At 45.0% G+C, this 22,305-nt stretch overlaps 2 protein-coding genes across 4 annotated transcripts in view; one reads left to right on the top strand and one right to left on the bottom strand.

Annotated features, from left to right (window-relative positions):
- PAK5 (p21 (RAC1) activated kinase 5) overlaps positions 1–22,305 on the bottom strand; it is a 141,769-nt gene that overhangs the window by 119,090 nt on the left and 374 nt on the right. The gene's annotated exons all lie outside the window — the stretch shown is intronic.
- LOC104022484 (uncharacterized) lies at positions 1,348–14,264 on the top strand. Of its 3 annotated transcripts, XM_087776475.1 has the most exons (4): positions 1,348–1,808; positions 12,446–12,565; positions 13,368–13,437; positions 13,938–14,051. In XM_087776475.1, the coding sequence occupies exons 1-3, from the start codon at positions 1,412–1,414 to the stop codon at positions 13,394–13,396; spliced, it is 546 nt and encodes a 181-aa protein (XP_087632601.1). In that variant the 5' UTR covers positions 1,348–1,411; the 3' UTR covers positions 13,397–13,437; positions 13,938–14,051. The 3 variants fall into 3 exon arrangements, 2 of the variants coding, with proteins under 2 accessions (XP_087632601.1, XP_087632600.1); XM_087776474.1 differs by lacking the exon at positions 13,368–13,437 and having other exon boundaries at positions 13,938–14,264; XR_015708727.1 differs by lacking the exons at positions 12,446–12,565; positions 13,368–13,437; positions 13,938–14,051 and adding an exon at positions 7,437–8,965 and having other exon boundaries at positions 1,682–1,808.

Below are 22,305 nucleotides of genomic sequence, written 5' to 3' on the forward strand. Positions count from 1 at the left end.
GTGCGTTTATGCGCATGCTGGGTGGGGTGCACAGGGTGGTTCAGGGGTGCAGCAACTCCATCCCAAAAGCGCCCGGAGCTGGATGGCTGGGATATCACGGTGCTACCAATCTGTGAGATGAGATGTGCGCGTTTGCACGGAGGCCAAACAGGAAGGACCAGTAAAACGCGTGCGGGTCATGCTGACAGCCTGTCCCACGCTCCCAGTACCTTTCCAGTTAGAGCAGGGAATAAACACAATACCCACCTGCAACACAACCCGCCCGGCGGTGCATATCTACTCGGGGGGACCCTTTACATCGATCCACATTAAAAACAAGAAGGGGAAAAAAAGGAAGATGCTGTTTAAAAAGCAGATTCTGAGGTTTTAGCGGTGATCAGCAGCACCTCCACCCTGACCAAGAAGGGAGGGGTCTTGCCTCCAACCTCAGTGGGTGCTTCAGAGAAAGCAGTCAGAGGTGGCAGCTGGGAAGCAGTGAGGTTACATGGGAGCTTCCCTCCTGCCCCGCTGCTGGAGGTTAGCTGAGCCTTGACGCAGCAGGATTTACCTTCACCGGTCTTGTTCCTGAGTCTACCGGGCTCTTCCCGATTCTGCAGAGGCTACAGCTGTAGCATGGGGCCCTGCTGTACCCCACATGCAAAGCGCATTGCTGCAGTTAGGGATAAATGTCCCCCTTGCCATGGCACTGCTCTGCCTGCCGCTCTGCCGGCCTGAGAAATAGCAGGACCCTCCCTAAAATCTCTGCCCTCAATCAAAAAAGCTCACTCTCCAGCACCCAGCTCATTTCTCTCGTCTGACGTGAACGGGCTCCTCCCGGGCTGATGCAGTCCCTACAGCCAGGCAGCACGATGCTCCTGGCGCGGCACGTTTTACAGCAGAAGAGCTGGTTGCATGGGGCAGGCTTCCCAGTTCTGCGCCCGCCTGCGTCCTTTCCCAGACTTACTGAAACTGCCTGCTTTACAACAGTAGCGGGAGTGGTAAATTGAAGAGTCATAGCATGCCAAGAAGATTCAGGGATTATTTCTACTCTGTGGCTTCCCAATGACACACACACAACTTTAAGAAATCCCTTAAAAATGGCTCCTTCAAAATAACCTATATACATCACTGGCCCTAAAGACGACACAGGATGAAATGCGAATCCTTAAATTCCAGCCTAGCAGAGCATCCAAGTGCACAGCAAAGCCAAGACAAACACAGCACTGCTCTCTCCTGAACACGTACGTGGTTTGAAAATCTCCGTTGTTGCTCTATCCCAGATAATGATTCATCCTCCCTGCGGGGTTTTGACTTGCCTCCGCACGTTTCGCAACACTGCCTGGCTTTATAACAGCGTGGTTGCACGCGGTGACTCCTAGCAGATTTCTCGGCTCGCTTGCGAGCAAGGAGGCGGCAGCTAATCCTTCTAACGATGATTTTCCTCTTGCAGCATTTCTTCTTGCTGGCCATAGACTTATTACTCGCGATGACCCTTTCCTGCCTCTTTTATGCCTTTGTATGCATTTCCATCGCATTTTTGACCTGCTTCATTATCATCTTCTCCTTCGGCATCGTGGAGAGGAATATTGATGTGAAAGGGAGAGCCATTGTAATTCTCGTGTCCAACAGCTCCATTGGGAGGATGTTTGCAAGGAACCTGGATAAAGCAGGTTTCAGGGTGTCCACTGCACACTGGCCTCCTCAAGAGGAGGGGATCGCTACGGAAGAAGAGCGCTCTTCAAGCATGGAGGTAGCCCAGCTCCACATGACTGAAGATGAGTATCAGAAGACAATGAAAACCTTCATAGAAAGCCACTTATCCCTGAAAGGTAATTTTTAGGGCAAACTTGCGGGTTGTGCCTACAGTAGAAATCAAAATGCACAAGATTGTGAGATCATTGTAGTTCACTAGCAAACGAAGGAGGCAAGGATGCTTCAGGAAATGGGTTGTAACACACTAACTGCATTGCATTTGGTTGTACAAAACAAAAGTTTTACTTTTTCCAGGGGAAAGAGCCTGCTCTGGTGGCTGTGAAAGCCCCCAGTAGACCCCAGTCGCTGGAGGAAGGCAAGGTAGGCCAAGGAATGAGGGGGAGAAGGTCCCACCAAGGCACAGAGGGCTGGACTCACTCTGGGGAGAAAACAGAGATGAACAATGGGGAGCAGAGACTCAAACAGTGACATGAGATGAAGGAATGTGTCTGATTTTTAACATCTTCTGGATTAAAAAACTTGAGGTCCCTCTTGGCTTCTTGCCTCCTGTGGGATTCATAAGAAACAGCCAGCTCAGAGCTTTGGCTGGCAGGTTGGGACTGTCTTTCTGAACCACACTGCCATCATTTCTGCGGGGATACGGGACTGAAAGCAACCTGCAGAGCTCACCTGGGACAGCACGAGGCAACCGCCCCACTGAGGGGATGGCTGTAAGCACTTCTGCTGGGGAATCTCCCCGGTTCTTTCTGGGTGCGAGATGAAGGGTGCCAGCGGGCAGGGTGGCTTATGCCCTAGCTGAATTAGCTCTGCTATCCAGGAGTCTCTGTCCTCGCAGCCATAATTTTACACCTCTTGGGAGTGACAGAAAATTCAGCCTCAGCCATCAGGGCTGTAACCTCACTGCCTGCAGGGCTATGGAGAGAAAAGGCCAACCCTCTCCTCCTCTGTGAGCCTTCCTAAGGCACATCTGAGCAGTGAAGCTCTCACTGCTTCCCCATGCTGTCTCCTTCCTTCTCCATCCCTCTTCCCCCTTGCTTTTCTCTCTGTGGTTTCTCTGAGGCTCCCTTTGAGGTCTCCCCTGGGCAGCCTTTCTGCTTGCTCACACTGAGCCGAGATCTCTGAGAGCATCCACATCTCACCATGGCAAATAACAAGACCCTTTGCATTGCTGCCCAGCACTGAAAGTTTTCTTTGTGCTCCCAGGGTCTGCAGAGGAAGGGCATTTGGGAAGGCAGAGCACGCATCACGAAGCCTCCCCTACTGCAGGCACCCTTCAGAGAGGTGGCAGGGAACCCCAGCCAATACCTGCTGCTACCTGCAGCTACTCGGGACCCAACGGCACAGGTTATCTCACATTGCTTTTCTCCTCAGAAGCACCCAGCAGACCAGAAGTGCCTGTGGTCGGATTCTGTGTGACTCTGCATGGCCCGGGATACGTCCCCCCGTTCACTAGCAGCCTGCAGGCTCCAGGAACGGGTGCCCTGCACACCAACAGAGGGTTTCAGACCAAACGCTCAGCTGCCTGCATGAGCATTTAGGCTAATTTATGCTAGTAAAATTATTCTGGTAAACTTGCCTGTGTGGACAAGGCCTAAAAGCTCCTAAAGCTGAGTGTCAGCATACTCCTGCTCTGGAAGTGAACAACGGAGACTTTCTTAACCAGTAATGCTCCGTGGGAGCTGGTGATTTCTGTGGGCCTGTGCTGTTTTAATTAAATGAGGATCCGGCCCAGTCATATCTGTCTTTTTTGCTTTTGAATACTTTGATCACTGTGCTAGTTAAGGGCTTTTGCAGGTTTTTTGGGGGTTGGTTTTTGGGGTTTTTTTGTTTTTTGTTTTTGGACAGGATACTGTATTGTAGGATCATGTGAGGTTTTACATTCAGGATCTCCTGTACATCACAGACAGGGATGTTAAAATATATTTCCCAAGCGCTGACCCAATTGCATGGCAGATCAAAGCACTGTGTCAGGAGGGGGTGGGGAGGAGGAAAAAAAAAAAAAAGAAACCTCACAGTTTTCTTGGACTTCTTTGTTAACAGTTTCGAGTGAGTGCTGGTATTTATTCTGCAAGATTTGCTGCAATATTTCTGGCATGGGTTGGGTGAACATGAACACCTGCCACCAGCTGACTGATAATAAAACGATTTAAAGCAAATCAAAAGACTACATTGGTAGGTCCCCACATGCGAGATGCAGTTTGGTCAGCAGGATCTGGACAAGGAGAGGAGAAGAGAGTTTGTGCTGCAGGGACAAGACATGGCAGAACCATTATACAACTTTCTCAATTTAAAAATTTCTCTTACGCACTTTATGTGTATGGAATTTTTGTTTTCCAAAGAAAGGAACTTCTGTGCTAGTTTTTGTGATTTTTTTTTTTTTTAATAACTTGTCCCCACAGGAAATTTTTACCATTATATCTTTGCTAGTGTAAGAAAAAAAGACACTTGTTTGATACAAACACAGCTTTTGAAATGCATCCTAAATGCCTTTCAAAGTACTACAATGGAGACAGGACCCCCTAGTCACGGTTCCTTCTAGAATTAAGAGACTTACAACAACTAAAATCATCTATTTTTTATTCTAGTACAGGCCCAAAGACCCAAATTTTCAGGTAGGCTAACGCCTTTACTTTGTGGTGGCGGTACAAATGAATAAGGTGCTATTAGGTCTAAAGAGATTGTAATACACAGATACAGAGAAATGCAAGTCAGCCCCCTTCCAAATTCATAATATGTTTTGTGATAACTTAACCTGGTTCATAAAAAGTCTTGGGTTCTTTTTTGGTGCCTTTAGATCAGATGTTTATACTTTCACCGTGACCAGGAGGTCAAAGTGATAGGGTGAAAAAGGGGAGAAAAAGGAGTCTTAATGCTCACCTCCGGTAGCTGAGCTTGTACTGTCAAATATTGCAAGAGCTCTTGGCATCGTGTCCAAGTGCTCTGGGATCGAGCTGCTTGAGAAATTACTGCACCGTGTTGCTCTTTGGGCACGTTGCCTGGAAATGCTGGCAATCGCTTCATGACTTTCAGGATTGACTGCAGGGAGGGTGGGGCAGGGCAAGGAGGAAAAAACGTGGAGATGGGCAAGACCCAACAGACAGCAACCTGACCCGACTCACGAAGAGTTCAGACAACCAGAGTGCCGGTCTGATTAATTGCTGTAGCCTCTGTTGCCACAGTACCTCGGGGTTCACCTAATCACACACACGAGCACGACAGACACAGGGCTAAGTGAAAGCAGTATTTACTGTGACATGCCCAAAGACTGTTTGCCTTGGGCTTTGCCAAGAAGAGCAAGCCCCAAAAAGCTGTCAAGTGACCCTGCCCTGCAAGCCTGCATGGAGTTCATGTCCCCAGATTAAATTGCCAGGACAAGACAGAACAGAGAAACTGCTGTTTCACATCTGGTGTCAGCCTACTCATGGTTTAGAGATTATTCGAACTGTGATTTTTCTTTAGCTGCACCCAAAACACTTCCAAGTACCTTGAGAGATCCTGTCTTCTTTTGGTGTCTTTAATATCCCTCAGGTCCTTCCGTGCTCCAGGCTGAGCTCTGCCAACCTTTATAACATCTGTGAGTCTGTAGATCACCACTGAAGTGCATAGAGCAGCCATGATGGCAGAGCAGTTGGGGGACCTACCGCCCTTCCTTCCTACCCTTGCTCCAGAGACCGCTCAAAGTTAGTTTCCCACTACCTTGCCAACACTTTTCTCCACTCTTCTTCTCCCACTCCTCACAGTATGTCATACTGTGCTACCAACCATCACTCATCCCAGTTGTTTCCACCTACTTTCCCTTTCCTTGTTTTTCTTCCATTCCTCTGTAATGCCTCGGGTTTCTGCAGGGGAGATGATACTCGATGTGAGCAATGCTTCTGGCTGCACAGCACAGCCTCCCTCTGTTCATTCCAGTTTCTGCCATGCTGAAGTTGCTTGCAGTAGTCCTGCTGATTTTCATAGGGTCTGGATTTCATTTCTTGTACCTGAATCTCAGCTAAGACATGGCCACTGCTAGATTCTTTGATACTTTATCAGCTTCCCTCTGTACCTATCTGTTAAATAGGAAGGACAATGCTTTTTTCCACAGGTAGAGAAATAACTGATGCAAATTAATAACGTGAATTCCTAAATTCCCATATCTGAAAGCCTCTTTCTCACCCCGCACTTCACCATGGTGTTTCAGAGCAGTGGGAAGTGCTTGTTCTCAAAATTTTGTTCCGAGGACTTCAACGGGCCTGGAGAAAGCTCCCCGTGCAGACAGCTAGACCAGTGGGAGATAACGGACTGTCATCCTTGGCCATCTGTTCTCATCCCCATGATGCTGCTGGCAGAGTGGCTCTTATGACCTCTTCCTAAGTCAGTCCAGGCAAGATCACCTGGATCATTTGATCAATTTAAATAGGTAGGTTTAGTTAATCCAGCTGATTCCTTTCTTCTATACATCAATGGGACACTCATGCAATCTGTTCTGTGAGCAGAGCTGGGAGGGCAGTAACACCAGCAGTGGCAGGTATAGCTAATCCTGGGCCAGGAAGGGTGTCCGCAGCTGCGGTTGCTTGCTCAAGGCTGTGTACTGAGATGCTGGCAGGACTACAGAGCATGCTGAAGCATCAAGGCTTTTAGCAGCCCCATGGCCTCTTGGACAGTCTCCACCTCTTCTAAAGGTCAAGCTCGTTTTGAAGTTCTGTTCTGCAGAGGGTAGCAGTGGTAGATGCTCTCCTGGTGCTTTCATTTGCCTCGCACCTCTCCCTCAGCATCCACCTCCTTAGGTTAGTCATACAGTTTAGTCCATGGAGGCACCCTTGTGACCGAGAGATCCAGGAAGCGAGACCCTATGGTGGGCCTGAACAGGAGACAGAGACATTTGAACCACTGCCTCATGTGGTGGATGCACTGTAGAAATTCTTTTGCTTCCTAAGGATGCCAATATGGTTGATCAAATTATTAGAAGGTAACCCTTCCTCGCTCACTTTTCCACACTACAGTCACCTCAAGATAAAAGGCTAGGCCATATAGTCATTCCTAAACCCCCAACAGAGGGAAAGTTCAGTTTTCTTTTGCGACAGTATAGCTTAGTGCGTGGCACGAGCAAGGAAGAGTCACAACTACCTGCCATTCCCATTCACTTCAGAGATGGATTGAACAGACGCGATAATCATTGACTGCAATAAACTACAAGGGAGTAGGAATTATGAATGAATAAAGCAAGCAAAATCATATGCTCATGCAATTTTAAAGAGTACTGCATTATTTAACTTCACTCAGCTACAACTGCAGGCCACCTTGGATAAATCAGGCCATTTTCCAGGCTGGAAATGACTATGCTTGGAGTTCTGAGTCAAATGATTAATTTTTGTAGCTAGGCTTTTGTGCCTTTAATATGGGTTATCCAGAAGTCTTTGAAAAACTGGCTTGCAACTACATTGCCTTCCTGTCTCTTGGGGATTTATCAAAACTAGAGAAGCACTTTGATACAGCAGCCGTCAGGGCTATGTAACAACTCAGACAGAGAAAACGGATCTTGTTCTGAAACTATAGATTGGGAGGACCTATTTATTTTAGGATGAAGGGGAGCTTCCCATTCAAAGCTTTTTTTTTTGAAAATAAGAGTCTATGCATCATCTCTAGTCAACATGTTTTTTTTCTTTTGCCAAAAGAAGCTATGCATCAACACCTCTGGCCATTTTATGGGAGGCCAGTTTTCACTTCCCTGAAGTGTTTTTGTAATTCTCTTGTTTCAACAGACGACAACTCTGCCAAGAGCCAAGCACCCTGGACGTACACATGAAAACACATGATTAAAGAGTTATACAATCCAGAAAAGCTGCAGCAACACTTCTCCGCCTCCATCCCCATCCCTTGCTCATTGCCAGTGGGCAGAGCCCATTCGCGTTCGAAACCTCCGTCCTCCACATCCCATTGCTGCTGCCGGACCGAGGGAGAAGGCTGCGCGCTGAAAGGGGCTGGCACTTCAGACCCTGTGCAGAGTCCTCAGGACTCTGCGCGATGATGGGTTTTAATCCTGGCAGGGATCAGCCCCGTCAGCTAATCTGACCTGTATTTTATAGGCCAGAGAACTTTGTCAAGATTTCCAAAGAACAAACCAGGCAGCCGGCCGTGTGGAAATATGCGGGCAGGGAAAGCGGGAGCCAAGCTGCGAACAGCGAGTCGGTTTGTTGTAAAATCCAGCAGGTACCCGTGAGCCCCGCTGCGCACATCAGCGCTTTGTTTATCTGTTGGTTGCTGGCTGGAGGATTTCTGTTTGCAAACCAAGATCTTTAAGCAAGAATTAAAAGTGCGTATTGGTCTGCCATATATTAAAAGTGGGTTATTTTATTTGCATGCATTCAGAACACGTTGCCATGCTCACCACTAATACCAGCCACGCGTATAATATGGAGAGAGAAGGAAGCAAAAGAGCCATATGCTGCCGTGACCTTTTTTAGCTTTCTTCCAAATCTTATGTTTGCAGATGACAGGAACAAAAATAGACCATTTCTTCAAAAAAACACAAACAATGCCCAGGTAGTTGGATACTTATATTATACTGGCTCCTAAATTCTGTCAGAAGCTGCCTGTAGCATCCTAAAGCAACACCCTCCTCACGCTGCCCCCGCTTAGCTCATATGAATTTTACTCCCATGGTGTAAGTTTATCTTACAACAAACCGAAGACAAGGGTTTCATTTCCAAGCTTCATCAATCATTAAACCACACAAGACTGAAGAGTATTTTTAGAGATCACCAGAAAGATATCTATATTTATGACATGTCGTTCTTGAACGATCAACACGTTCTCATGCAATTGCAGTGGTAGGATTAGAGATGCAAGGTAAAATAAAAACAAAATTATCTGGGAAATTATTTATTTATCACTCAAGCATGATGCTAAACTAATCTCTCATTCTGTAAGTCATTGGAAATGTTCACAGATGCAACATAACCTTTCTGCTGATTTAAAAATGTCCCAAACAAGAGCTTAACTTTGCACCACTTTAGAAACATTGACGTTCATTAACCAGAGTTGGACAGCTTCCGACCAGACAAATATTTTGGAAAAATACCAGGATTACAGCTCGAAGAGTTCTACAGATCTATTTCTCCCTTCGAAATAATGCTGTTTGTCAGCAAGAGTATTTGGACTGTGTGTGCACCTGTATTTTTTCACTCCGCCCCTCATCTCAAGCCTTCAGGAAACTTTTCCAGAGGAGGACAGTTTTGACGGGGAAAGGGAACCAACTGAAAGAAAAGGTTTCTGCAACTCTGGCTTCCCACGTTACAGTGTTTGGAGACAGAAACCTTCTGAACAGTTCTAAGACATATGCCTAGAGACTTAATTTAAATTATGTAGTAAGACTGAACATGCATAAAAATTCAATACGTCTGTACATGATAATTACATACTTCCTTGATACATATAAATAAATTATCTATTTTATTACAGAACTGCTGAGCAGATTATTTTAAATCTACTTTCTTGAAATTCCCCATGCAACTTACAAGCTGTTTTCCCAACACTTATGCTGCAAACTCCCAGGTAACACAGAATTGCTGTGGCATTTTCAGTAGGAAAAGGTGGGCAGGAACAAACTCTTCCAGAGAGTTCTCCTTGCTGCAGCACAGAGGGCTCGGCCAGGCCCGCGGTCAGCTCAGCCCCGGGAGCTTTGCTGTTGGCATCGAATTGTTCCTCTGGTTCCCTGGGGAAGCTCTGGGAGGAAATGTCCAGCAGGCACAGCCTGTGGTACTAAAGCTCTTAAAAATCCCATCACAGAGCCAAATTTCACCCCAGGATAGGTTGACTTTAGTAATGTTGTCTTCAAAAAAACTGCACCAGTTTAGACCAGGCAACAGCCTGCCACCAGAGGTTTAAAAATCAACCTGTTTTTCAGGTCCGTTGAATTATAAATGCATGTGGTAAAAACCTCTTAGACTTGATGCTTTGTTAGTCAACTGATTTGTTATGAAGAAGTTGTCCCAAAAACAGAGCCTTCCTTCTGTTCTTGGGTGATTTTCCCTAGTTTCTGGGATTACATTTATTAAGTATTCACCACTATGGTTTGGTCAAGTAGTTTGAAACCTACGACCTGTCTGATATGAAATTATCCTGCCGAATAGCTGCACCAGTTAGCATTCGTCTCTAACCCCAGACTAGATGGAGTTAACTTTTTAAAACAACAGGCTGATGAATAACAAAGTTATTTTCAATAATGAATAATAATTGCATTTCCTCCTGTAAAAAAAAGATTTGTCATCAGAGAGCCATTCCCAGTGCTTAAACCAGACGTTTATACCTGCATGTCTAACTGGTGCTACACCTAACTGCTTTCCCCATTTCCCCATAGGCTTTTCCCTATAGGTCTCAGCATTGTTTAAGTTCCATTTTGCCTTGTCCTAAAGGTGGAAACCCAACATACACACCGCACAAGACCATTTAAGCCTTAGAGCTGTGCCAAAATATAATAGGCCAGAAAGTTTGATAGCCCCCCAAATCTGTTTTGTATTTGAACTGCCCTTTTACTGTAAAAGCCCAAGTGCCTGTCCTCCAGTAGAGCCTTGTTTTCCCCACTCCCATTTTAAATGGTCATCATTAAATTAATTGAGATGTCACCAATATAAAGCTAAAACTCCTTTCAGCTTACTTGCCTTCCACTCCTTTCCTCTGGCCACTTTTGCAGTTTCATATGTACATATATCAAAAATGCATTTTCTCTCTTTTCTTGCTACCCAAGACTCGCACAGAATCAGGAGAGCTTTTAGTCCTCATCAGAGATTCAAATTTCTGTCCTGCTTTCAGTTTAGGGAGACCACATTTTCCAATGAGTAAAGACACTGATGGAAAATTCCCAAGCAGTTCCGATAACCATACATACGGCGTTGACTAATTTACCAGGTAGCAAACCATAAAGGGAGAGACCATTCCCTTCTTCTCCATTCATTCAAGTACAGCAGACTTCAGTGTTGTTTGTACAAGGTCCAGAAAAGGAAAACACAGGCAGAAATATGAGAATAAATTACAGCCTTTAAAAAAAGTCTATAATACAACAGAAGCAAAATCCCTAAGTGTTTGGATGCTAGAAAGAGAGGGTGGCAAGAGGAATGCTACCGTCATCCATTTGCTCTCTGCATCTCTCTTTAGACCTCTCTAGCAGATTTTTTTTTAATTCACGCCACCAGCTCCAGGGCGCAGGTCACGTCTGTCTGTGTCAATCCTGGAGATTCACGCTGTCTGATGCAAAACAGGGCAACGCATTGACTCTGTAACTAAAACATGGAGCAGGTAAAAAGACAACTTTAAGTCTTATTGCCGTTTTCTCAGAAGCAGAGAGGCAAAGCGCTGAAGCAAAGACGACTGGGGACAAGGCAAGTCTTTTTGCCTGCTCCCAGAGGGACGTGCTATGAACCACGGCTAGCCCAAGCGTGGTTACCATACATCTGGCACAGCACTTTAATAATCAGATACGACAAATGAGATATACGATAATAGCTGATATATGAGAATGACGTAATGAGTTAAACTACAGGATAGACAGTTGGGTCCAGGATAGATGTGAATCAGAGGTTCAGCCCAAGTCACTTTTCTCTGGGCCAGCATTACAGGTATGAACAGACAGATAGCAGGAGCCAAGCATGACCCATGGTGCCTTTTGTTACAGCTTTCAGCAAACACGGCACAGAGAAGAACAATTCTCAGCCAGAAAAATTCACCTAGAGCTTTCCTTGGCTTCTCGCTACGACACTAAGGAGATACTTTCCTTAATACCTTATTCCGGCTCTCTTTCCCTAAAGCAAGGCAGGTCTCTTCTTTCCTCGAGGAGAAAGTCACCGTCTCCTCAACCAGCAGCCACCCTTTCCCCTCTCCCTCGCATATGCTGTCTGGAGACAACCTGGAGCAGCCTCCAGATTTAAAGGAAATATGGTCCCTTAAGTAGACACTGCATTTTTATGGGTCAGAGCCCTCTGGCACCCTGTTTTGAAGCTAGGTAAGCAAACAGATAAAAATCCCCCCTCAAAGATTATTCACTACACCACAGATAAACAGGCCCCAGTTCCGATTCATTTGCCCTACAGAGTAGAAAACTTTTAAACCTGAATTTGTGCTTGTATGATATTCGGATGCAATAGCTTACCATTACAAAGGGAATAAGTACCTCAAAACGAACAAGTCCCAGCAAGTGATAGTTTCTAATAAATGCCATTTGATTTTTCCTCAAGAGTATTTCTTGGAAAAGACTTTGCTTGCCTTCCTTCTAAGAAAAGTAATTTGCTAATGTTTGCCTGATCATAAAATTGATTTGACCTTCTGCAAATAATCTGACATCCTGGTGTGTTGCTGAGCCTTTTGAAGTGCATTAGGTTGTCGATACAGCAGGGCTTTCTCCTATTTATTCTGTATGACTTCTTTGTATAACTGACAGAAACATTTCCAAAGGTTTCATAGAAATAACTTCAAGCAACTGATTAAAAAAAATAAAGATTTAAAATTCCAATGGAATATGTAATAAGGAATTTCAATGGGCGCAGGGAGGAATAACTGTCTTTCAACCAGCTCTACATCTAATTCTGTGAGTCTTGCAAACTATGGCCTCCCTCCTCCCCAGTGCGGATGGCTGCTATAGAGCTCATTACGTTCAGGTTTTTAATTAGAATTAGTTGCAAGTGGCAATATTCCATCTGTACCCATTATGGCTTTAGAGAAACATCATGATGTAATTCAAGATTGAGTTAACTTAGCTCATACCCTGTTAATTTGGCAGGCATGTATGGGCTGATGAAGAAGCCATCAGTCCTGATATGGGAAGAAGTGGAACCAGACACACACAGGTTACCTGAGAAAAAAACCTCTGATAAACGGAAGAAAGTTTTCAAGGCTCCAGGTAGGAACTGCTTATAGCGGTCAAGTACAACTGAATATATTACATTTCTCTGACAACACCTAGATGAGGGGGGAAAAAATGTCTTTAAAATGTTTTAGCCAATAAGTTTTTTTCCCAAAAATGTTTTTTAAAACTTCACAAACTCCTTGTTCATGGCCCACTCCTCACCAGAGTCAGTCATTGACAGCTTAAAATATGCATTCAAAGGTGTTGTTACCTAGTATTCTGGAAAACTCTCACTCTCCCAAGCTGGGCTTGCAATTGAGGCTACCTGGGTAGGACAGCCAACATGCCCAACCAGCTCTGCAAAACCCTTGCTGTCCGAGGGACCACCCGAGTTCCCTCCTCCTGGGATGGAAAAAACAAAACCCCGCAGCTCCCATCAACAAAATACAACTCGGTAGCTGGCAGCACTGGGCCTTTATCATGAGGCAGAAATTCTCCTCCTGGTTAGCTCTTCACGCAGAAGATACTGCTGCCTTAGCATTCACTGAGAGAGCTTGGTTGTCAGGGCTAGCTGTTCATCGGAAGGAAGGAAGGCTTCCTGATTAGAAATAACCTGCTGATTAAAGCATGACTTTATTTCTTTACATGTCACGTTCACTTATAGTTACTTATTCACATTATAAATTTGTTTGCCTTACAAACAATATTTAGTTGCATGCTAAGTCCCCTCTGCAAGACTTGTCACCGTTTGATGGTGTTGCTCAGGCTTGTAAGAGCCTCGACGGAGGAAGCAGACTCTGGCCTCGGGGAGGTGACGACTCTGGCTGCAGAGTCCCAGCGCACTTTCCTTTCTCAGTAGAGAGAAGAATGACAAAAAAGCTGTAAGGGCAGGCAGCTAAGCTCTCCTTCATGAAATAGCAGAAAAAGTAGGTATCTTCTCCTCCTTTCCCAGGTGATATGTATTAGATGTGGAGTATATCGCTAAAGTAGATGGGTAAATAACCAAGAAATCTGCCACCAACTCCCTGAATCACCAGCTCTACAAGCCCCCCACTCCAGATCCCAGCCAGCCAGCACTGGGGGGATCCAGCGCTCGTGGCCACCCTGCTAACCGCCCGCTGCTGGCTGCTATTACTTCGCTTGCGTTTGAGGGGTACAGTGCTCACTTGCACAGCGTGGGGGGAGATCAGCTTGGGAGCAGCCCCTTCCCCACCCAAGCTCTCCTGCTGTCCCCACAGCCCCTGTGCAAAGCGCGCCGGAGTAAGAGCAGGACGGGGGAAGCAATGCTTCTAGCTTATTTGCTTTGGGAATCCAAAGCCCATAAAGGCTGTGCTGAAGATGCATTTTTTTTTTTTTTTTTTAGACATTAATGTTCTCTTTTGTTATCAAGTTAGTGGTGGAAACAGCAGCAGTTTTCTGTTTGCAGTCCTCTTTTGCCCACTGAACTGTGCCCTGACTTTCCTGAAGAAAAGAAGCCTGCAGCTCCTTGTGCCTCTGCTGAAGTCCAAAAACTGAGAGGTGAGACAGCCCTCTCCCAGCTTAATTACATGCACCCGACAGAGCTAACCAGCATCTCCTGCAAAGGCAGCTCTCGCCCTGCTTGGACACGGAAGGGTGACCCAGCCGGGAGCAAGAGGGCTGGGGAATCAGCCCAGGAGCAGCCTCCTGCCCACTCCGGCACTCTGACACCTGAAGGACGCTGCCTTTCTGCGCCAGTCTGGCCCCAAGGAGTCCAGCCCAGGGCAGAGCCATATGCAACCAGCCACCTGAGGGGCAAAGGCAAGCCAAATTTGGCTTGTATTCCCTTAACTGGTGAATGCTGTCCTATGCTATCCTAACCAGCTGTAAAACCACAGCTGTCAATAGCTGTGCATGTTCACATAGATACAAATCTCATGTCAGCTCAAGTGATGTGACCCAAGTGTGCATTAAATAACTAACACAAATACTGACATAAAACCTTCTGCGGGGTCTGTCATTGGCTTCAGTGGGGGGTGTTTACCCAGAGCTCAGTTCTGCCCTGCAAGCACTGGCTCCAAAATCACTGGGAGAGCAAAGGGACAGGCTCTCCCAGCAAGGGGGAACGGGCCGTGCTTTAGAGCCTGCTGCGATGTGAGTAACGCTTCCTCCAAGCTCTGCAGGCAGAGCTGCAGCAGGTTTAGATCGGTAGCAAACAAAGGACCGGCCAGCTCAGTCTCCAACACTGAGGCAGAGCGTTAGCTGCTCTCTGGGATCTTGCTGGAATTTAAGGGACATGGTAGTTGCTTTTAAAAGGCAAACCCAAAAATATCCTGTAGGTTGTTCATTGCTGGATCGTCTCTCCCCTATTCCTGTATTCTCCCTGCTTCAGGTTGTGATGGCTCTTGAATTACATTTACTCCAGCTCATGGCTAGGAGAACAACTGAAATAGCGTTTTCCCCAACACCCCTGCTCAAGATAAAGCACCCAGAGCCTGCTGTGATTCACCTTACTGATCCAGGCTTTAGGACAGGAGGAAAAAAAATAAAAGGAGTAAGACAGCAAATGCAATGGAGCGCCAGGTGTCCCCACTGGTTGGTCTGATTTTTTCTTGCTACAGGAGAGAGGGTCCCTGGCTCTTCATCTAACACTCCACCTTCAGGTGTCTAATTCTCAGTAGCATCTTTGCTTTGACCTTTCTGAGTTTCGGATCAGGGCCATGAAGCATGCTGTAGATGCTATGTTGAACATACAGGTGGAAATAAAATCTGTTGCCCCACTGCAATGTGCTCACCAGTGGCTGCTCCAGCAGCAGTGATACAGTGCAGTAACACGGCAGAGTCTGAACGAAGGCAGTTGAAATGATTGAAGAGCACTGAAGGGCTAAAACTCTCCCGACGTCTTTCAGCCAGGATGGAAACCCACAGAGCGCTCGCTACACGTTAATACTGTCATGCCACAATGAAAAGATGCTATGGGAAGGAACATAGCTGGGATCAGAAGTGACAAACTCCTGGCAGGGGAGTCTTACGAGTGGCGACTTCAATCGCAGGACAATGAAAAACTGCGGATGAAGATAGAAAGCGCCTCCTGAACCATGAGACAGGTCTCCAACTCCCTTGCAAGTCTAATCTGTAAGGACAAGGACACCAAGACGCTGAAATTTTGGGTTGTACAGTACTGTACAGTGCTGTACAGTACACACAGGAATATGCACACACAGAGAAAAAACATCTGATGTGAAAGGAAATAAAGGAAGAACTCTGCTGAGAAGAAAAATGCTAGGGCTTGGTTTTCGTTATCTAAAGCCACAACTCAGAACTGTCTGACTGATGATAAGAGCTGTCACTCACCCAGGGAGCTGGGTCCAGAGAGAAAAAGGAAAGCTTTCAAAACAGCTTCTAAAAGACATTAAACCAGCTTAATATCAAGCCAGCCTGAAAACAATCATTTTAATTCCAGAACATCAAAGCACTGGGAGAGAACATGCTAAAGCAGAAAATTCCTGAATGAAAAGCGCGGGGTTTTAGTCTTCACATATTTGGCAAGTAACCCGTTATATGAATAATGCCAAACTCGCATATTCGGCACAATGTCCCAGGAAAGGTTTCCTTTAGCCAGAACCCCGTTTTGAGCCAGACTTGTCAACCCCTTGGCGCATAATCCCATTCTGTGCACATAACCTTATGCAATTTCAGCTGATAGCCATAATTTTCTCCTCCAAACTATTGCAGAGGACATTTGTGGGCTGCTACATGGCTATTGCCTTTCCCCCAAAGTCACCTTCACTCAAAGAATGACGCCTGCTTGTATACGCAGTAGTATTCATGGTCTGAAATTAGAGACGTTATGCGAGCAAAGCTCCTGAAGACTTCAGGGGAAGTTTTGCTTGCCCGAGGACTTGGGGATGGCCTACATTTGTTTATAAAGCTTTCCGGTCCATTGGGATACAGAGAACTACTGTGCACAAGCATAAGATTATGACTGTGAGGCAATACCACCATGAGATAAGTTATAACATAACTGCACTTAAAAGTGTGTTTAACACAAATTAGCTGTATCAAGCTAACACTGAAGTTATAGACTGCTGAAGCTAGGAGATCTGAATGCCCACTTGCTTTTAATTTGAGTGGAAACGAGGGATTTGAATTCCTTAGTCTTGAATGTTTTATCACTAAGGTATAATAAAAAAAAAAAAAAAAAGTAAAGCAACTTGGTCTTAGAGCCTACAAACCTAGCCAAAAGATTTTGCCATCTTTTGCCCCTCCCGCCATTAAAATGAGAGATTTTCAGAAATCCCTGAAAATATTCCAAGTTTTGATGAAAGTTTTCAGAAAAAACAATTCCAACAGATGTTTTTCAGTAGATCACTTAGACCAATTACATTTTTTTTTAATGGCTCCATAAGTCTATTTAAAGAAAACAAACTTTAGCACCAAACCCTTTGCCCTACACCTCGGAACAGAAACAACTGATCACCCAAGACCTGCTCTTTCTTCCCAACCCCAACTGCAATACTTCAATTTTTTTAACGTTTTTAAGAAAGCACAGAACTGGATTTCAAATATAACAGTTTTGCTTAGGCAACACTGTAGAATTATTTCCTGTCAGAACCAAAACGTTAGTGGCAATGGAGAAACGGAGGGATGCTGGTTACACGAACACATCCTTTCACCATTTGAAAATATGGTAATAATAATCTACAAGTGGATACCATTCCTTCCTGCATGCCTGTCAAAAAGGTACAGCATCCCCCTGGGTTAAATACTCCTCAGCATTGTCATTCTCTTATAGCAGTCTCTCTCCATTTTTTGGGACACTTTTCTCCAGACTTCCCTCTCCTGAGCAGGGGTTAGCCACGCAGACAGCTCCACTGAAGCCAGAGCCCAGCGCGTAGGTACTGTCACCTCCACAGCGAACGCCTGGGAGGTGTTTCAGACAGCCAAGGCCCCTGAGGCGCGAAATTTCCCTATACGTGTTTACTGTATTCTAGGAAAAACATTCAGGGGAGGAGAGGGCAGGAAAGCAATATAATAATGACTAGTGTAAAGGGATTTGTTAATAGTTTAATCAATATAAATATTTACTAAACTCTCTTATGTGCTTGCCACAATCAAGTTGCTTTATATTTAGCGTAACACTTGTAAGCCCTAGTTAGCATTCTCTGCATCTCTACTACCCACTTACTTCTGCAGCAAAAAAGCAAGTGGTGAAGCCTGGTGCCAGACTGGGATTTCCCAATGCCTAAAAACCCAGCCATGCACAAGGGACCTCCTCAGCCACATGCCACAGCATGTGTTCTGGTTGGGCTGGATACACCAGACACACAACGTGGAGGTGACGGGTCTCAGGATACATGGGACTTGCTCTATATGAGCAAGTCACTTGCATAGGTGTCACGCTCCAGGACTTAAAAATGGAGCCACATGTGCTTCTCACCTGCGCTGGAGATGGCCCAACACTTCTGAAGCTTTGCAGATCACGCACAGTTGGATCCTGCACTTCCCACACAGTCTTTATTTGAAGGAATGACTTATTGGCAGCCCCTGCTTTGAGAGTTCATTCACTAGATACTGAATAATACTTAAAAGATATAAAATCAGCCACATATGGAGGGACAAGGCAGAACTGGTGACAGGGTGGGACAGCACCAATATCACAGAGATCACCATGGTGAGGTTGGTGGTGCCACAGCGGCTTTGCTGGGTTTTGCCCTAGAGCAGTTGTATCTGCTGCTTCATACCACAGCATTTATGATATATTACTGATATCCTACCACAGGACACAGCATAGGCCACAGGCCTTTCTTACAGTCCTTATTCTTTAGCTTGATTTTAGGCAGAGAGAGAGAAAGATTGCCTTAAGTTTTGCTTTCATCTCTCACAGATCGTGCTATAAGCACGTAAAAACATCCTATTGGTGTATCAGTATAAAGCTAATTTAAAAGCCTTAAAACTGGCTGTGAAATAAGCTGAGAGGATCTCCAAATTGACAGCCGTTGGGGGGAAGAAAAAAATAAAAAATACTGAAGGCGGATTTCCCTGCAGAACAGCCCTCCCCAGTGCAGAGCGCGAGGGGAGGGGGTGGCACTTTCCCCCATCCAAAAGCCTGTCCCCATGACCTCGCAGCAGGGGAGCTGTGCCATTTACAGACACTAGCCTGTGAGCAGACAGACGTCGCTGTGACAGCGAACGCCACGGGCGGCATCTGTCCAAGGAGCCCGGATACCAGGATGTTCCAGAACACAGGAACTCCGAAATGCGTAGTCGCAAGATTAGTTTGCTATAATGTGTCTAATTTATTTTGGCATTTCCTGGGGACAAAAAAAAAAACAACCAACCAAAACAAACAAAAAGCAAAAAAACAACCATGGGCAATGCTGTTGTGTCAGCTCTGAGAAGCATGAAAAAATACAGTTGCAAGAAACATGTCTTTTGGTGGGTGAGGTTTTTTGGCTTTTTTTTTTTTTAAAAAAAACAAAGTGCATCTAAATGGCACAATGGAAAGCTGTGGGTTGTTTCTTTGGTTTTGTTTGGGTTTTTTGGCTTTTTTTTTTTTTTAAATTAGATGCACATTTAGATGCACTTTGCGCTGCACAGTATCACAGGTCAACTCATGCCCAAGGCAAAGCCCAAAATACCATTTCCCATCGGAGCTTCGAGATTGTCACCACACAAACGCGTTCATGCGGACGCAAATACTGATAACTCAGCAATACAGAAAAAGTTATATGCTTCTAACTAGAGTCTGAGTAAGAACAACCCTATTCTGCCTAGGGCCACACCAAAGCAACAAACCTCAAACACTGATCAAAACCTTAAACATCCACGGCTACGGCTCAATCTTTGTGTTAGGAGTAGAGGTCTCCGACTCCTTTGGCTCTTTTCCAACCGCTGCAAGAACCTGCTCCCCTGTATAGATAGCACAGATAAACTGATAGGAGCCTTATGCAGTGTGCCCCAGGGGAAAGAGAAATCTCCAGTGTCCTGGGAGCCATTTATGTGCCAGACAAGCTTTGGGTAACTCTGCTGACTTATCATCTCACAATATTTAACTCTAACATCTCCATCAAGGCTTACATACAGACCTGAACCTTTTCAAGAGTCTGGCTGAGTTTGGATTTAGGAAGCTGAGGTCAAGCCCACCAGATGTGGGTTATTTAATCAATTAGTCCATTCTAATGAGGAGACTTTGAGGGAACTGCTCTCTCAGGAATTTGTCCATAAAGCGAGTTCAGAAGCTGAGCAAAAAGTCAGTTATCCTTGTTCTTCCATGTTTGTAGTACACTCTCTTTGAATGCAAGAATGCATTTTCTTATTCGAAAGACTAAGAAGTGCTCTATGATAAATAAATAAAGGAATGAAGCAAGAAGTAGGTGACTTAAAATGTCCTGTAGCTTTTATGATCTCTTTTCTTAAAAATAAATTCCTGGTTCCTGCAGGTAACAGGAATGGAGCTTTCAAAGAGAATCACAGTGATCACAGTATCACATGTGAAGTGAAACATCACGTACTGCTTTCCTACTTGCACATTTAATGGAGCTGTTACGTGCAGACAGCTGTAAGGAAGAAATTACCTTGGAGTAAAAATAAAAAGGGAGCTTGAGGATCCAGAAATTAAGTACAGGGAGGGAGGAGAGAAAAAAAAAAAAAAAAAAGATGCAAAACACTAAGAAGACTCTACAGAGAAGTGTAGATGAAAGGAAAGAGGATCCCAAATGCTAGCAACACTAATAGCATTCAGTGGTCCACTAAATGCTGAAAATATCTGTATAGCCAACTTGTCTGCAGTATGTAAAGCTGTAATCTTCTCCTGTTTGGAGAGCTGTAAGAAGCCTGCTCTGCTTTACTCTGTCAGCCTCTGAAACCACCATTTAGGGGCTGAGGCTAGGATAAAATCAACAACTTCTAGTTAACGCACTAACAAGTGAGCTTCAAGTTAGATCTTGTGATTTACTAGCTGCTTCGTGCACTCTCCTACCCTGTTCCTCCCTGTGCTTACACGTTTAATACTTCTCAATCCCAAAGTGGAAAACCTCTGGATATCTATAGCTGTATTGCCGAGAAGACAAGATTCCCTTTCCATCAATACCAGATTATTGGCACTGACTTAGTTAAGTTAACCTGCATTTATGCTAGTAGATTAGTGTAAATTAACCCCAGTAGAACCAGGGGTCTAAAAGGGGTTTCCAGAGACCATTTAGTCCATCCACCTGTGCAAGGGAGGACTTGCACAGGTTGTTCCTGACAGACAGAGGTCTAGCTTGTTTTCAAAGTGTCAGAGACTCACCTCTCCCAGGGAGTCTGTTCCAGTCCTTCACGCTCCCTTAGCACCAGACTAATTACTAAATATAAAGTGTCCTCATTTTCCCCTTGAAGCAGTTTAGCCCACAGCTTCTTGTCTTAACTGCCAGGGTGACCAAATCATTCCCTTTTTCCTTTGCAGCAGCTGACAGTGTTTTGGAAGAGATTTAGTCTCCCCCTCAGTCTCCTCCTCCTGAGGAAGAAACCCCCTCAATCTTTCCTGGCAGATCATGTCTTCTAGACCTTTGATCAGTCTTACTGCTTTCCTTTCCATACTTAACCGTTGTCCAGCTCAGTCTTGAAGTATGCTGGCCAAAAGCGAGCGCTGTGCTCCTGCTTGCTGGCGCAGAGCTGACTGCGAGGATTAGGATGCTTGCCATAGTGGCAACAGTCCTGCTCATGCATTTGATGCACCTTTTCTGCAACAGCATGGTAGCGTTTATTCACGATCAGCTTGTGAGCCATCAAAATCTTTCATCCTTATTGATGAATCAACTACACATGTAGTCGTTGCTCCCCAACCTGTTGTAACTACATAATAACCTATATTAAGAGTTTATTGCAATACATAAATCTATATTCACCAGAGGGACGATCCACTGTCCCAGCTGAACAGCAATCTGGTTTTGTTTTTTTACCACATCGCTAGCTTGCACAGATCATACTGAACTCTAATCCTCAATGTGCTCACAGCCTCTTCCAACGTGGTGTCACTGGCAAATTTAAATTGCATACCCTCTCTTCCATCAGCTAGATCACATACAGAAATGCAAGACATGCACACAAAACAGCCCACTCAGAACCTCCCTCAAAAACATCCTTCTATCAGTTTTGCACCCAGGTATTTTCATCGATGCCATCCTTATAAGAGTGCATGCGAAACAGCTTCAAAACTCAAAGCAATCTCAGGGTGTTGCTCTATTTTAGCGGGAAATTAGATTGGTTTGAATCTCTTGCATCTCAAAAAAAAAAAAAAAATCTACGCTGCCTGTTACTCATCCCCTCGTTTTCTTCTAGGTGCTCACAAATAGTTTGTTTGGTTATTTGTTCCAGTGTTTTTCCAGGAACTGAAGCTAAGCTAACAGGTCTATAATTCTAGACCTGCTTGTTAGCACCACTTTTGTACCGATGAGCTCAAACCTGCACATAGTACTCCTGGGCTCTGCTCCAACAGACCACTTTAGCACATACTTAATTGCAAGAGTGAGAGACATCTGTGGCTGTAGAGGGGATGAGTCACATGCTTAATGTTAGGCATGCGCTTAGATGTTTTTCTAGTTCCTAAGAATGGATACATCAAAAAAAAAAACAAAAAACAAAACACCAAAACCAAGCAAAACAAAGGCATGTTTTTATACAATGCTTATGACTTTAAGAATGCAAATGCCAACAAATATTAAACGTTGATCTCCATGGATAAATGGAAACCAGGAATCATTCCCTCTTACCCTGCGATCATCTCTGCTGTGATAACTTCTTTTGCTGTTGTGCTGCTTTATTATCCAGCTTTGTTATATCTTTCTCAAATCTCC

Source organism: Nipponia nippon, unplaced genomic scaffold, assembly GCF_047370975.1.
Source record: "Nipponia nippon isolate SJK-2023a ecotype South Korea unplaced genomic scaffold, ASM4737097v1 scaffold_4, whole genome shotgun sequence".
In the NCBI taxonomy this organism is placed as follows: domain Eukaryota; kingdom Metazoa; phylum Chordata; class Aves; order Pelecaniformes; family Threskiornithidae; genus Nipponia; species Nipponia nippon.

Excerpts from the sequence above, each read along its gene's own strand:
- LOC104022484 (XM_087776474.1), top strand. The coding sequence starts at position 1,412 with ATGATTTTCCTCTTGCAGCATTTCTTCTTGCTGGCCATAGACTTATTA. Across the intron at positions 1,809-12,445 it reads AAGCCACTTATCCCTGAAAG|GCATGTATGGGCTGATGAAG; the intron begins GTAATTTTTAGG and ends TTAATTTGGCAG. Across the intron at positions 12,566-13,937 it reads GAAAGTTTTCAAGGCTCCAG|TCCTCTTTTGCCCACTGAAC; the intron begins GTAGGAACTGCT and ends TTCTGTTTGCAG.